This window comes from Bubalus bubalis, chromosome 1 (genome assembly GCF_019923935.1).
Source record: "Bubalus bubalis isolate 160015118507 breed Murrah chromosome 1, NDDB_SH_1, whole genome shotgun sequence".
Classification (NCBI taxonomy): domain Eukaryota; kingdom Metazoa; phylum Chordata; class Mammalia; order Artiodactyla; family Bovidae; genus Bubalus; species Bubalus bubalis.
In genome coordinates, this window is record NC_059157.1 from 42,580,259 (window position 1) to 42,596,038 (window position 15,780).

The following is a 15,780-nucleotide window of genomic DNA, read 5'->3' on the forward strand; positions in this document are numbered from 1 at the left end:
CCCATGTCTCAGACTCTGGCCCTTTGATACAGGACAGTATACAGATGGGTCGGACCCTGCAACATCTAAGCTGTGGCCATGACAGCCTCATGTGATAGAGAAAAAGAGACAGTAGTATTGTAGTAGCACATTTATTCTGAAAAAAGGAATTAGTGATTTTTTGTTATTATGAAAAAACAAAAATTCAGGGAAAAGTAAGAATAACGACTCCTCCTTTGTTTGAAATGAATGCTTATCCTTAACAAGGTAGAGTCAAATGGAGATTTTTTTTCACATTAATTAACCTCCAATTAAAATAAATAAATTTATATTTTAAAAAATACATTTTAAAAATTTATTTAAACATGAAAAATTTTGTTTTGGGATTTAGCCGATTATAATAATACATATTTTAATGGCACTTGTAAATACTATGTTAAAAATACTAATAAGGTTTCTCAACTAGAATGGTGAGTGTAAATAAACATCACAGTCCAATGACACATTGCACAAGATGACACCTCATATGTCCCGGGGTGCATCTATGTGTATTTCATTCTGTGCACCCAGAGATGACGGCTCTGTACCTCCACCAGAGTGGGTGTCCAGTAAGCCATGCCCATTCAGTCATGTAATAAGTTGATCTTCTTAATCATGTCAGTTTAAGCCCATTTTTGTATTTAACTGTATGTCAATCATTTATTGATCCATATATTCGGAGACCCTCTCAACTCCTGCCTCCTATTAAAATTGATATCATTAGCACCAATTGACAATTCATGTCTTCTTTATCTCCTACCATGGTCCTTGCACCAGGAACCATGGGTGAGTTTAAAGTCTTGCATATCCTGACTTCTATCTAACACTCCAGACAGCTCCAGAGCCCCTTCTGGTAACATGAGGTCTCTCTTACAAGACTATTTTAGGCATTCAATAATAATAGACTTTTGTTGGGTAACAGGAGAATCCTAACTTTATTTGAGGTTGAAAATAACACACACAAAAATCTGGTAACTGATTAAAACTTTCCTACTAACAGTGATATTTTGGCATTTTACCAAGTATCACATTTAAGTGAAAGATGTGATTTAATTACTTAATCCCTGGGGTGTTTAGTTGGATGTCTTCTAAAATAAAGGGATTGAAATTCAGTTTTCCAGATGTCCTTGGATATGTCTTTGGAATTTCAGGCATTAACAAATTTGGGAAGGAAAGGGTAGAGTGTACAGAACTGAAGCTTAATCTTAAGCTCTGCTGACCACCACCTACTGTCCCCACACTGATTTCAGAGGTGGGTCTCATCATTAACTCTATTTATCAGCTAGTCTCTGGTTGCTGTTGAGAGAATCATCAATCATTGGACAAATTCTGCTGCTACTGGTTCAGACCGTGACTCAGAGAGTTGCCCACACAAAAAGGAGTTTGGTTTCAAATTGTTATTGTTGTTCAGTCTCTAAGCCATGTCTGACTCTTCACAACCCCATAGACTGCAGAATGCCAGGCTTCCTTGTCCTTCACTATTTCCTAGAGTTTGCTCAAACTCAGGTCTATTGAACAGCAAGGCTACATAACTATCTTATCCTCTGTTATACCCTTCTCCTCCTGCCCTCAATCTTTCCCAACATCAGGATCTTTTCCAGTGAGTCAGCTCTTTGCATAAGGTGGCTGAAGTGTTGGAGCTTCAGCTTCAGCCATCACTCCTTCCAATGACTATTCAGGATTGATTTCCTTTAATATTGACTGGTTTGATCTCCTTGCAGTCCAAGGGTCTCTCAAAAGTCTTCTGCTCATAACCACAATTCTAAAGCATCAGTTCTTCAGCACTCAGCCTTCTTTGATGGTCCAACTTTCAGATCTATACATGACTACTGGAAAAACTAAAGCTTTGACTACATGGACTGTTATCAGCAAAGTGATGCCTCAGCTTTCTAATGTGCTGTGTAGGTTTCTCATAACTTTCCTTCCAAGGAACAAGCATCTCTTAATTTCATGGCTCCTGTCCGAGTCCACAGTAATTTTGGAACTCAAGTTGTCAGTTGGTGTATACACCAACTTGTGTCTCATTTGAGACTATTTTTGTGTTTGATTGTTTTTCATTTTGAATGGTTTTCATAGAGTGTCCACATTTGCTGTGATTCCATCTCCTTTTGGTGATAATTTTCCCCTTCCCTATTCTTGTCCCCCTAAAATAAATGGTAGGTGTCACTGTATTCATCCCCAATTGTTGGAGCATCTCATGTATGCCTGCTCTGTCCTCCAACCTCTGTAGATGGTGTCATGGGGCAACCAGGTATGGTCTCAGCTTATGCAGAACTTACATTTTAGTTGTGGGAGCATAATATACAAGAAAGCACTGTGATGGTTGTAGATTGTGTTCAGAACCTTGGCGCAAATGAACAGAGTTCTTAAGTACAAAGTAACTGCAATGCTCTTAGACTGAAAATATTTATTGAAGGAAGAATTAGACAATACCCAGCATTCAGTCACAAAAAAAACTTACAGAAACATATTGCAGCCAAAGGAAACTATCAGTGGGCACCCCAGGTGAAAGCAGTTGTTATACTCCTGAGGAAATGTCAACCCCAGAGGGAGCCTTGGGAACAGTTGAAGGAGAGGCAGGTAACAACAGCAAAAGAGGGAGCTGGTTGAAGAGTGTTCCCCACCTCACAGCCCAGGATTTTGTTGTGAAAACAATTGGAAGACACTGAATGGTTTCTGTCAGGGAAGTGACATCATCTGACTTATTTTTCAAACAGATCAACTAGGTTGTTGAGTAGAGACCTACCTGGACAGGAGCAGGAGGGCGGGCATCCTCACAGGAGAAGTGATTGTCACAGGAGTCATCAGTTTAGTACTCTGGCTCAGAGGAGTCAGCAATGCTGATGGATGCAGAGTTGGGTCAAACTCAAAATAAGGCCCTCGGGTCTGGCCTTGAAAGTGTATTTGATCTGAGTACTTTTTGCGAAGATGTGGTGACTTAAAATACTGACTTATCCATGGGGTCCACCCATCCCACTCATAGTCAGATTTCTGAAATTACATCCAGTTATTTTCAAGTGAGGAGTAATAGGGAAAGCAGGAGAAGGCAATGGCACCCCACTCCAGTACTCTTGCCTGGAAAATCCCATGGATGGAGGAGCCTGGTAGGCTGCAGTCCGTGGGGTCATGAAGAGTTGGACACAACTGAGTGACTTCACTTTCACTTTTTATTTTCATGCATTGGAGAAGGAAATGGCAACCCACTCCAGTGTTCTTGCCTGGAGAATCCCAGGGACGGCAGAGCCTGGTGGGCTGCTGTCTATGGGGTTACATAGATTCGGACATGACTGAAGCGACTTAGCAGCTGCAATAAAGAAAGCAAATACATTTTTTATGGTTATTTTTTTTATCAATACTCAAAACATTAGATTTTTATTGAATCTTATGATTTTATGAGTAAAAACTATTTAAAAGTGTGGCGCTAATAAACTTTGCAAATGAAAGTCACATAGACCTTTTTAATTACTTTATGCTCAATTATGGATTACTTGCTGTTGGCATTGCTGATTTTCTTATCTGAGTCTGTTGCAAATGTACCTCTCATTTATAGCAGTATTTTTCCTCTCAATTTGGTGGTTTAGTTGCTTCAGTTGTGTCTGACACTTTTGACCCCATGGACTGTAGCTCCCCAAGCTCTTCTGTCCATTGGATTTCCCAAGCAAGAATACTGGAGTGGGTTTCCATTTCCATCTCCATTTTTCCTCATAATCCTTGATAATTGCAGTACAGGGTTGCACACAAATGTATGAAAAAAACTGATTGAGATATTTGCAGTTGAAGATTGCAACCCTCCAAAATTCTCCAAGCCAGGCTTCCACAGTGAACCATGAGCTTCCAGATATTCAAGCTGGATTTAGAAAAGGCAGAGGAACCAGAGATCAAATTGCCAACATCTATTGGATCATAGAAAAAGTTCCAGAAAAACATCAACTTCTGCTTTATTGATTATGCCAAAGCCTTTGACTGTGTAGATCACAAAAAACTGTGGAAAGTTCTTCAAGAGATGGGAATACCAGACTACCTTACCTGCCTCCTAAGAAATCTGTATGCAGGTCAAGAAGAAACAGTTAGAACTGGATGTGAAACAACAAACTAGTTCAATATCAGAAAAGGAGTATGTCAAGGCTGCATATTGTTACCCTGCTTATTTAACTTATATGCAGAGTACATCATGTGAAATGCTGGGCTGGATGAATGAAGCACAAGCTGGAATCAAGATTGCCAGGAGAAATATCAATAACCTCAAATATGCAGATGACACCACCCTTAAGGTAGAAAGTGAATAAGGACTGAAGAGCCTCTTGATGAAAGTGAAAGAGGAGAGTGAAAAACCTGGCTTAAAAGTCAACATTCAAAAAACGAAGATCATGGCATCTGCTACCATAACTCCATGCCAAATAGACGGAGAAACAATGTAAACAGTGACAGACTTTACTTTCTTAGGCTCCAAAGTCACTGCGGATGGTTACTGAAGCCATGAAATGAAAAAAAAACACTTGTTCCTTGGAAGAAAAGCTATGACCAACCTAGAGAGCATATTAAAAAGCAGAGACATTACTTTGCCAACAAAGGTCCATCTAGTCAAAGCTATGGTTTTTCCAGTAGTCATGTATGCATGTGAGAGTTACACCATAAAGATAACTGAGTGCCAAAGAATTGATGCTTTTGAACTGTGGTGTTGGAGAAGACTCTTGAGAGTCCCTTGGACTGCAAGGAGATCAAGCCAGTCGGTCCTAAAGGAAATCAGTCCTGACTATTCATTGGAAGAACTGATGCTGAAGCTGAGACTCCAATACTTTGGCCACCTGATACAAAGAACTGACTCTGATGCTGGGAAAGATTGAAGGCAGGAGGAAAAGGGGACGACAGAGGATGAGATGGTTGAAAGGCATCACTGACTTGTTGGACATGAGTTTGAGAATCTCCAGGCATGCCATAGTCCATGAAGTCACAAAGAGTCAGACATGACTGAGTGACTGAATTTAAACTTACAACCCTCATTATGATTTTATAGATCATTTAGTGTCTGAGTGTGTTCACTTTCATTAAATACTATATCATTTAGGTGAACTGAGTTTATGAATATTATGGACAAGCAAAATTGTTGAGTCCTAGTGGGTTTCTGAGTCCAAATGTAGAAAAATGACATGAAAGTATTAATCAGTTTTTGAAGTGGTTTTATCTATACACGTTTAAATTCTCTATGCCTTAATAATGGGTGAGTGTGGAGAGTATTTGTTCTTACAGAGAACATACTGCAGATGAGTCACACATGCAAAAAAAAATGATTTTATTGAAAAATTGTGGTCACTTGAAAATTATGAGTATTCCATTTTTCTAACCATTACTTTGGTTTCAGAGTCTTCTCACTTGCTTAAAGTTCATGACTATTCTATCAAATTCATCCTTTGGATGTTAAAACTTGAAAGAATTCTCTATTCTACAGCCAGTCTCACAAATTTTTCTTGGTAACTAGGGAAGAAATGGAATAAGTAATGACTAGGGGCTCTGTGACTTAGCCAGCCAGAAGCTAATCATTTATGAGAGCCTTAGTCCTATCAGACTTTTGATCAAAGCAGTAGATTCAGGGGAGTGGATGCCAGTCACATCAGTGGATGAAGTGGGTGATGAGAAAAGTTTCAAGTGTCAAGAAGCAAAGCAGTTTTGGAAGGCAAAATGAGACAGGGCTACTTCCCACTGTCTAAACTATTGAATTTCCTATATCAGTGTTGTCTAGTCTTTATGTGCCATGTAATAAATGCAAATTAAACAAAATTTCCTTTCCTGGAGGGTTTTTACCAGAGTTCACCATGGGATTTTGCAATACTTCATAACAGCTATGGAATCAGCAAGAACACATTTTTTTTTAATCCTAATTTGAGCATCTATTTATCTTTTCATTTTTAAATGTCATTTCCTCTAAACCTTGACATTCTCATGAACTTTAGCCATGATTTCCTTCAGGTTTTACTATCTCTGCCTTTTTAAACATAATACCTCACTGTACTCTTGACTTCACCTCTTTTGGATGTATATACCCAGAAGTGGGGTTGCTGGACCATGCATTAATTATATTTCAGTTTTCTGAGAAAGCTCCATACTGTTTTTAATAATTGCTACAACATTTCCTGTTGTCATTGACAGTACACAAGGGGTCTAGTTTCTTTCCAACTTGCCAGCACTTGTTTTTTCCTTTCATTTTGTTAACGGTCATCCTAATGAGTGTGAGGTGATATCTCATTGTGGTTTAAGTTTGCATTATTCCAATAATTAGTGATGTTGAGCATCTTTTCATATGCTTGTTACACACACTTGTATTTTTGGATAATTGTTCAAGTCTTTTGTTCATTTTTTAAAATGAGGATTTTTTGTTATTTAGTTGTAGGAAGTTCCTTGCATGCTCTAGATATCAACCATTATTAGATATATGGTTTGCAAACATTTTCTCTCAATGCATAGGTTGACTCTTGCTCTATTGATTGTTTTTTTTGATACACAGAAGTTTTTCAGTTTGATGTAATCCCATTTGTCTCTTTATGCTTCTGTTGCCTGTGCTTTTGTGTTGTATTCAAGAAATTATTGCCAAATCTAATGCCCAGAAGCTTTTTCCCTGTTTTCTTTTAGTTTTAGAGCTTCAAGTCTTTGTCTAGATCTTTCATTCATTTTGAGTTAATTTTGGTACATGGTGTAATGTAAGATCCCAACTTTATTCTTTTGCACCTTATTATCCAGTTTTTCCAACACTATCTGCTGGAGAGACTCTCATTTCTCCAGGGTGTAATCTTAGTACCTAGGAGATCATTACATATGCCATATATGTAAGAATTTATTTTTAGCACTCTCTTCTGTTCCATCGGTCTATGTATCTATCTTAATGCCAGTATCACACTTGTTTGATTGCTGTTTCATAAGTATTTTCTGAAATTGGGAAGCACAAGGCCCCCAAGTTTGTTTTCTCTCAAGATTGTTTTGGCTGTCTGGTGTCCCTTGAGATTCCATGTGAAATTTAGGATTTTTTTTTTTTCCTATTTCAGCCCCAAATGCCATTTGTGATTTTGATAAGGATATCTACAAAGGATACCTACCTTTGACTCTACAGATAAAGTGAGTCAGCTGTTAGCATCAGGTGGCCAAAGTTTTGGAGTTTCAGCTTGAGCATCAGTCCTTTCAATGAATATTCAGGATTTATTTCCATTAAGATTGACTGGTTTGATCTCCCTGGTGTCCAGGGAACTCTCTACAGTCTTCTCCAGCACCACCACAATTCGAAAGCATCAGTTATTCAGCACTCAGCCTTCTGATGGTACAACTCCCACAACCATACATAACTACTGGGAAAAAAAATAGTTTTCTGTATATCATAGCATTTTTGTCTCTATTTTCCTCTTATGCTCCATTTTTTGGTCTCATAGGTGTTTTTGTAGTGACATTTTATTTTCTTTCTCATTTCTCTTTATGTATATTAGATAAATGTTTTCTTTGTTATGATCATTGCAATTACATAAGACATTTAAAGTTATAATAATGTTTTAAACTAATAATCAGTTCAGTTCACTTCAGTCACTCAGTCATGTACAACTCTTTGCGACCCCATGAATCGCAGCACGCCAGGCCTCCCTGTCCATCACCAACTCCTGGAGTTCACTCAGACTCACATCCATTGAGTCAGTGATGCCTCCAGCCATCTCATCCTTTGTCATCCCCTTCTTCTCCTGCCTCCAATCCCTCCCAGCATCAGAGTCTTTTCCAGTGAGTCAACTCTTTGCATGAGGTGGCCAAAGTACTGGAGTGTCAGCTTTAGCATCATTCTTTCCAAAGAAATCCCAGGGCTGATCTCCTTCAGAAAGGACTGGTTGGATCTCCTTGCAGTCCAAGGGACTCTCAAGAGTCTTCTCCAACACCACAGTTCAAAAGCATCAATTCTTCAGCGCTCAACCTTCTTCACAGTCCAACTCTCACATCCATACATGACCAATGGAGAAACCATAACCTTGACCAGATGGACCTTTGTTGGCAAAGTAATGTCTCTGCTTTTGAATATGCTGTCTAGGTTGGTCATAACTTTCCTTCCAAGGAGTAAGCGTCTTTTAATTTCATGGCTGCAGTCACCATCTGCAGTGATTTTGGAGCCCAGAAAAATAAAGTCTGACACTGTTTCCGCTGTTTCCCCATCTATTTCCCATGAAGTGATGGGACCAGATGGCATGATCTTCATTTTCTGAATGTTGAGCTTTAAGAATAATTACTTCAGTCACATTTAAAAATTCTACTCCCCCCAATTTCATGGGATCTCTTTTCTTGATGCTAGACATACAGTCCCTATGCTTTGAAAAGATCTATTTTTCAGACAGATCTTATAATCTGTTAAATAGAAGGAATAGAATAGCATTTATACTGTGGACTAAACCTGCCCACAGTTTACAGATAATTTTTAGCTGTACGTATATGCTAAACTTCTTAGAAAATGACTTAAACAAGTAATTTCTTTTCTTTGCATACTGTTTACTTAATTAAGGCCCTTTCTTTATAGATACTCTTTGCTGTCATGAACAGTGTGGACATTAAGCAGTGTTGTATAGAAGCCTGAGTGTATCCTGGTGACACATGTAGGTTTAGGTCTATGTGATCATGACATTTAACAGTTATTTCACTTTCTGTCAACCTCTCAAGAGATCTCCTCAAGTGACGTTGTGAGTTCTTTCTTCACCTGTTTTACAGCATGTTGTCTGACGTTTAATACCATCTTTGGATTATGGGTTTACAGGGATTGTGAACAACACTTCTGTATTATCCAAAAGAATGATTGTTACTTAATTGGTTACAGTGAACAATATGCTTGGAAATTTTCTTTTTCCTTCCAGAATTAAGGCATAACCTATATTCCATAGGTTGTTTATGAGGACCTGCTGTATACCAAAGGCTCATACATCAGCATTATCTGTCCTTCAACCTCTTTGCTGTGCCAGATAATGCAACTGTACCGAGCTGTCTATTGGATCTGCTTTCCTCTCTCTTTGATTATTATCTTCATTATTATTTTAAGCTGTCCAGTTAGAATACCATATTGTTTTTGAAGTTTGGAAACCATACACAATGCAAGGTGAAACGACAAGTATCATAAGTTGAGAAAAAAAATATGCTCATTTTAACTATGTCTACAAAGATCCTCTGTATCTTGCTCTAAATGCTCAGTTCAATTCAGTTGCTCAGTCATATCTGACTCTTTGTGACCACATGGACTGCAGCACTCCGGGCTTCCATGTCCATCACCAACTCCCAGACCTTGCTCAAACTCATGTCCATTGAGTCGGTGATGCTATCCAACCATCTAATCCTCTGCTGTCCCCTTCTACTCCCACCTTCAATCTTTCCCATCATCAGGGTCTTTTCAAATGAGTCAGTTCTTCACATAAGGTGGCCAAAATATTGGAGTCTCACCTTCAGCATCAGTCCTTCCAATGAATATTCAGGACTGATTTCCTTTAGGATAGACTGGTTGTATTTCCAAGCAGTTCAAGGGACTCTAAAGAGTCTTCTCCAACACCACAGTTCAAAAACATCAATTCTTTGGTGCTCAGTTTTCTTTATAGTCTAACTCTCACATCCATACATGACTCCTGGAGAAACCATAGCTTTGACTAGATGGACCTTTGTTGGCAAAGTAATGTCTCTGTTTTTTAATATGCTGTCTAGGTTGGTCATAGCTTTTCTTCCAAGAAGGAAGAGTCTTTTCATTTCATGGCTGCAGTCACCATCTGCAGTGATACTGGAGCCCCCCAAAATAAAGTCTCTCACTGTTTCCATTGTTTCTCCATCTATTTGCCATGAAGTGATAGGACTGGATGCCATGATCTCAGATTTCTGAATGTAGAGTTGTTGTTTTTTTAATTAATTCATTTATTTTAATTGGAGGCTAGTTAGTTTACAATATTGTGGTGATTTTTGCCATACATTGATATGAATCAGCCACAGGTGTACATGTGTCCCCCATCCTAAACCCCCCACCCACCTCCCTCCCCATCTCATCCCTCAGGGTCATCCCAGTGCACCGGCCCTGAGTGCCCTGTCTCATGCATCAATCCTGAACTGGCGATCTGTTTCACATATGGTAATATACATGTTTCAATGCTATTCTCTCAAATCTTCCCACCTTCACCTTCTCCCACAGAGTACAAAATCTTTTCTTTACATCTGTGTATTTTTTGCTATCTCGCATATAGGGTCATTGTTAACATCTTTCTAAATTCCATATATATGCATTACTATACTGTACTTGTGTTTTTCTTTCTGATTCATTTCACTCTTGTTTAATAGGCTCCAGTTTCATCCACCTCATTAGAACTGATTCAAACGCATTGTTTTTAATAGTGGAGTAATATTCCATTGTGTATATGTACCACAACTTTCTTATCCATTCATATGCCGATGGACATCTAAGTTGCTTCCATGTCCTAGCTATTGTAAACAGTGCTGCGATGAACATTGGGGTATATGTGTCTCTTTCAATTCTGGTTTCCTAAGTATGTATGCCCAGCAGTGGGATTGCTGGGTCAATGGGCAGTTCTATTTCCAGTTTTTTAAAGAATCTCCACACTGCTTTCCATATTGGCTGTACTAGTTTGCATTCCCCCCAACAGTGTAAGAGGGTTCCCTTCTCTCCACACCCTCTCCAGCATTTATTGTTTGTAGACTTTTGGATAGCAGCCATTCTGACTGGCATGAGATGGTACCTCATTGTGGGTTTGATTTGCATTTCTCTGATAATAAGTGATGTTGAGCATCTTTTCATGTGTTTGTTAGCCATCAATATGTCTTCTTTGGAGAAATGTCTGTTTAGTTCTTTGGCCCATTTTTCGATTGGGTTGTTTATTTTTCTGGAATTAAGCTACAGGAGCTGCTTGTATATTTTTGAGATCAATTCTTTGTCAGTTGCTTCATTTGCTATTATTGTCTCCCATTCTGAAGGCTGTCTTTTCACCTTGCTTATAGTTCCCTTGGTTGTGCAAAAGCTTTTAAGTTTAATTAGGTCCCATTTGTTTATTTTTGCTTTTATTTCCATTACTGTGGGAGGTGGGTCATAGAGGATCCTGATGTGATTTATGTCAGTGTTTTCCCTATGTTTTCCTCTAGGAGTTTAGTTTCTGGTCTTACATTTAGATCTTTAATCCATTTTGAGTTTATTTTTGAGTATGGTGTTAGAAAGTGTTCTAGGTTCATTCTTTTACAGGAGGTTGACCAGTTTTCCCAGCACCACTTGTTAAAGAGATTGTCTTTTCTCCATTGTATATTCTTGCCTTCTTTGTCAAAGATAAGGTGTCCATAGGTGCATGGATTTATCTCTGGGCTTTCTATTTTGTTCCATTGATCTATATTTCTGTCTTTGTGCCAGTACCATACTGTCTTGATGACTGTTGCTTTGTAGTGTAGTCTGAATTCAGGCAGGTTGATTCCTCCAGTTCCATTCTTCTTTCTTAAGATTGCTTTGGCTATTCAAGGTTTTTTGTAATTCCATACAAATTGTGAAATTATTTGTTCTAGTTCTGTGAAAAATGCCTTTGGTGCCTTGATAGGTATTGCATTGAATCTGTAGATTGCTTTGGGTAGTATGCTCATTTTCACTATATTGATTCTTCAAATCCATGAAAATGGTATATTTCTCCATCTATTTGTGTCCTCTTTGATTACTTTCACCAGTGTTTTATAGTTTTCTATATATAGGTCTTTTGTTTATTTAGGTAGATTTATTCCTAAGTGATTTATTCTTTTCATCACAATGGTGAATGGAATTGTTTCCTTAATTTCTCTTTCTGTTTTCTCATTGTTAGTGTATAGGAATGCAAGGGATTCTGTGTGCTAATTTTGAATCCTGAAACTTTGCTATATTCATTGATGAGTGCTAATAATTTTCTGGTGATGTCTTTAGGGTTTTCTATGTAAAGGATCATGTCATCTGAAAACAGTGAGAGTTTTACTTCTTTTCCAATCTGGACTCCTTTTATGTTGAATGTTTAGTTTTTAAACACCTCTTTCACTTTTCTCTTTCACTTTCATCAAGAGGCTCTTTAGTTCTTCCTCACTTTCTGCCATAAGGGTTGTGTCCTCTGCATATCTGAGGTTATTGCTATTTTCCCAGCAGCCTTGATTCAAGCTTGTGCTTCATCCATCCAGACCAGCATTTCACGTGATGTACTCTGCATATATGTTAAATAAGCAGGGTGACTATACATAGCCTTGACACGATCCTTTCCCAATTTGGAACCAGTCTATTATTCCATGTCCCATTCTAACTGTTGCCTCTTGACCTGCATACAGATTTTTCAGGAGGCAGGTGAGGTGGTCTGGTATTCCCATCTCTTTAAGAATTTCCTTCAGTTTGTTGTGATCCACATAGTCAAAGGCTTTGGCATAGTCAATAAAGCAGAAGTCAATGTTTTTCTGAAACTCTCTTGCTTTTTCATTAATACATTGGATGTTGGCAATTTAATATCTGGTGTCTCTGCCTTTTAAATCCCCCTTGAACATCTGGAAGTTCATGGTTCACATACTGTTGAAGCCTAGCTTGGAGGGTTTTGAACATTACTTTGCTAGCGTTTGATATGAGTACAATTGTGCAGTAGAATGCAAAAAATGCATTCTTTGGCATTTTCTTTCTTTGGGATTGGAATGAAAACTGAGCTTTTCCAGTCCTGTGGCTGCTGAGTTTTCCAAATTTGCTGGCATATTGAGTGGCAGCACTTTTACAGTGTCATCTTTTAGGATTTGAAATAGCTCAACTGGAATTCCATCACCTCCACTAACTTTGTTCATAGTGATACTTTCTGAAGCCCACTTGACTTCGCATTCCAGGATGTCTGGCTCTAAGTGAGTGATTACAGCATTGTGGTTGTCTGGGTCATGATGATCTTTTTTGTATAGTTCTTCTGTGCTTTAAATATTAGACAAAAATAAATGCATATTTATCATGTGTTTTCAAAATCATAATGTATCATTTTGGTATTTCAAATTATAGTTAGAAATTTTGTACCAAAGTTAATTTAAATATCTGTTAAGGGTCAAATAAAAAATAAATGGCATACAATAGGAGTTCATGCCAATCTGTGATTGGAAGAAAAAAAGGTGAAATTTAAATATACTGAATAGTTGCATTTTATGTTCTAAAGTTACAAAAAAGAGGGAGATAAATTAGACATACAAATTAAAAAAATAAGAGTATAAGTGATGATATTTTTCATATTTAGCAATTTTATCATATATGAAAATCCCAAATGGCTTAAAATATTATGCTAGGAATAAAAAATATTGCCACTTAATGCCTGTGGTGTTTTATCATTTTTGATGTACAGCCATTCAAGGGAAAATTAATTTCAACTTAGGAAAATATTATAATACACTTCACACCCACTTATCACAGACAAAATTTGTGTGTCTCGAGGCTTGAAATTGTTCTCAAACTTTAATGCATAAGAATCACCAGGGATGATGTTACCAAGCAAATTCTGAGCCAGTAGTTCTGGGGTGTGGAGCACAGTGTGTATCTTTTGCAGGATCCCATGCTCATCACACTTCAAAATGTAGGACAGAGTTTATACAAATAACTGTCGATGTTAAATGTTCCTTAGAGTTCATTTGTCTGATATTCTAAGCTTAATTCCAACACTATATGATGCAATTAAAACATTTTTGTTAGTGCCTTAACTAGAGGCAACTCCATTTAGGAAAGTTCCCACTTAGTTGTTGTTGTTGTCTTTAAATGAGAAAGAGATAGACTGAATATAAAATATTTGTTCTCATATTTTTCCAGAAAGATAGAATTCCCAGATTCACAGTTAAACTTTTTCAAAAAGACTGCTAATTATGCTTGAAAAACAAAGGAGCCATATCATAGGTGTTTGCATCTAGGAAGCAGTTTCTTTAAAGATCTTTTAAAATGTGTATGCATTAGAATTGGTGTGTTTTATGCCAAATGTGGAGGGAAAGAATTTTATTCTTTCAAGAAATGCTAGATTCAATACATGATGAAAATGAAACAAACCAATATTTACAATTTAGCTCATAGCTGATTGGAAGTTAAAGTTTTCTTGGTAAACAAGAGAGAGTTAACATCTTTGTTCATTTCTACAGGAGAAAAGCAACAGAGAAGCACTGTTTTGCTATTTGAATAATAAGAACACTGTTTATTCTACATGGCTTATAAGTGTGTGTCTTGCATTTTCATAGCCGTGGGTCTCGCGGCTTGCCAAGAGCCAGCCCTTCCCAGTAACGGCATCAAAACTGGAGACCGATACATGGTGAATGATGTGCTGTCCTTCCAGTGCGAGCCTGGGTACACACTGCAGGTATTTCCTTCTGTTGTTGAAGTTCTTGATAATGGACTCAGCATGGTGATCCTCAGCCAGCTCCCTTAAGACAAAGACCACGATGTGCACACAGAGACCTAACTTAGTTTCTCACTCAGTTTGTGAATCAGAGCTCTTGAATTAGCTGTGCATACAGGTAAATTCAATGATGATGCGGAAATAGCTTCTAAATGATAAAAGATCCTTTCAAGGTTGAGTATATTCTAGTCATAATAATTTTATTTCAAAATGAAATGTGTAGTCTCCCAGTAACTATACAGATAAAATTCTAAGGGACAAAGCAGTGACACAGTCTAGTTAATAGTACCATCCCAGCAACCCGATTATTGGACTGGCTCTGACTCTCGTGCTGGTCCTGCATTGCAAGCTGTTCTTATGATTTAGTTCAGTAAATCATCAAGGGTCCATTTGTGTGTCAGGTAAATATGGGGCTCAAATGATAGACTTAAACAATTTTCGAGAAACATTAAGCAGATTTCTAACAATATTTTATTGTTTTTTTATTAAAAGTTTTTTATATTAAAGTTGTAATAAACATTTTATAAATCAGTGTATAGTAACATTACTCATTTTCCAGTTATTTATTTTTATGAGTTAACCACAAATAAGTATATTCCCAAAATAGTTTATCTCTGTCCTTTAGCATAATTTATGTATAATTCTTACCAACAGTGGACACTGCAATCGAAACAAGTATATTTTTTCCAAAGTCCAATAGAAATATTTAAGCCTGCTTATGTTTCTATGTTTCAGTTAATTCAAGTAAAAGAGTACTTTCTGCTGTTTGCTTATTATAACACTGAAGCTGATAGTATTTCAAGAGCATTATTTTTAGTCATATTCTGTAACCGAGTTAAATAAAGCTTGAGTAATCATCAGAAAGAAGTCTTAATGACACAGCAGTGACATGACATGTAGTATGTGATTGCATTTCTGCGTGCGTGCTGGAGTAAATCTTTTGCAGAACTGAGACAAATCAGAGCAGCAACAGCAATCGCAGGAAGTTGATGGCCTGCCTGTCAAGTGCTTTGTGTACAAACCCACATTAGTCTCACACAGCTTCATGGTGTGGACGCTGGGGGCTCATCTTTGATGGGGAGGGGGAAGTGAGCCAGGACCTGGAAGGAATCAGGGGCAGAGTAGCCGACAGATCCACAGGGGCCGTGTGCAGAAGTCAGCCTGGGTTCTCAGTCTGAGAAAACATTGGCAAAATGCCTGATACTTCAGTAAGTGAAAGCCAGCATTGCTACTATTGTAGGTAAACATCAAGATACATAGACACCTTCACCAAACAGCCTACCACCTACCTGCATAGATCTTGGTGGGTATTATGGTAATGCTTGGCTCTGGAGAAAGGTGAGCAGACACTTGGAAAGTAGGACAGTTACTGAAAAAGCTTTGCTGA

At 37.8% G+C, this 15,780-nt stretch overlaps 1 protein-coding gene across 3 annotated transcripts in view; it reads left to right on the top strand.

Annotated features, from left to right (window-relative positions):
- The window catches only part of CSMD1 (CUB and Sushi multiple domains 1), a 2,066,326-nt gene that overhangs the window by 1,853,107 nt on the left and 197,439 nt on the right, over positions 1-15,780 (top strand). For all 3 annotated transcript variants that reach the window (XM_025272930.3, XM_044938991.2, XM_044938996.2), the window contains one exon: positions 14,236-14,354. In XM_025272930.3, coding sequence (XP_025128715.3) covers positions 14,236-14,354 — 119 coding nt within the window. The remainder of the gene's footprint in view (positions 1-14,235; positions 14,355-15,780) is intronic.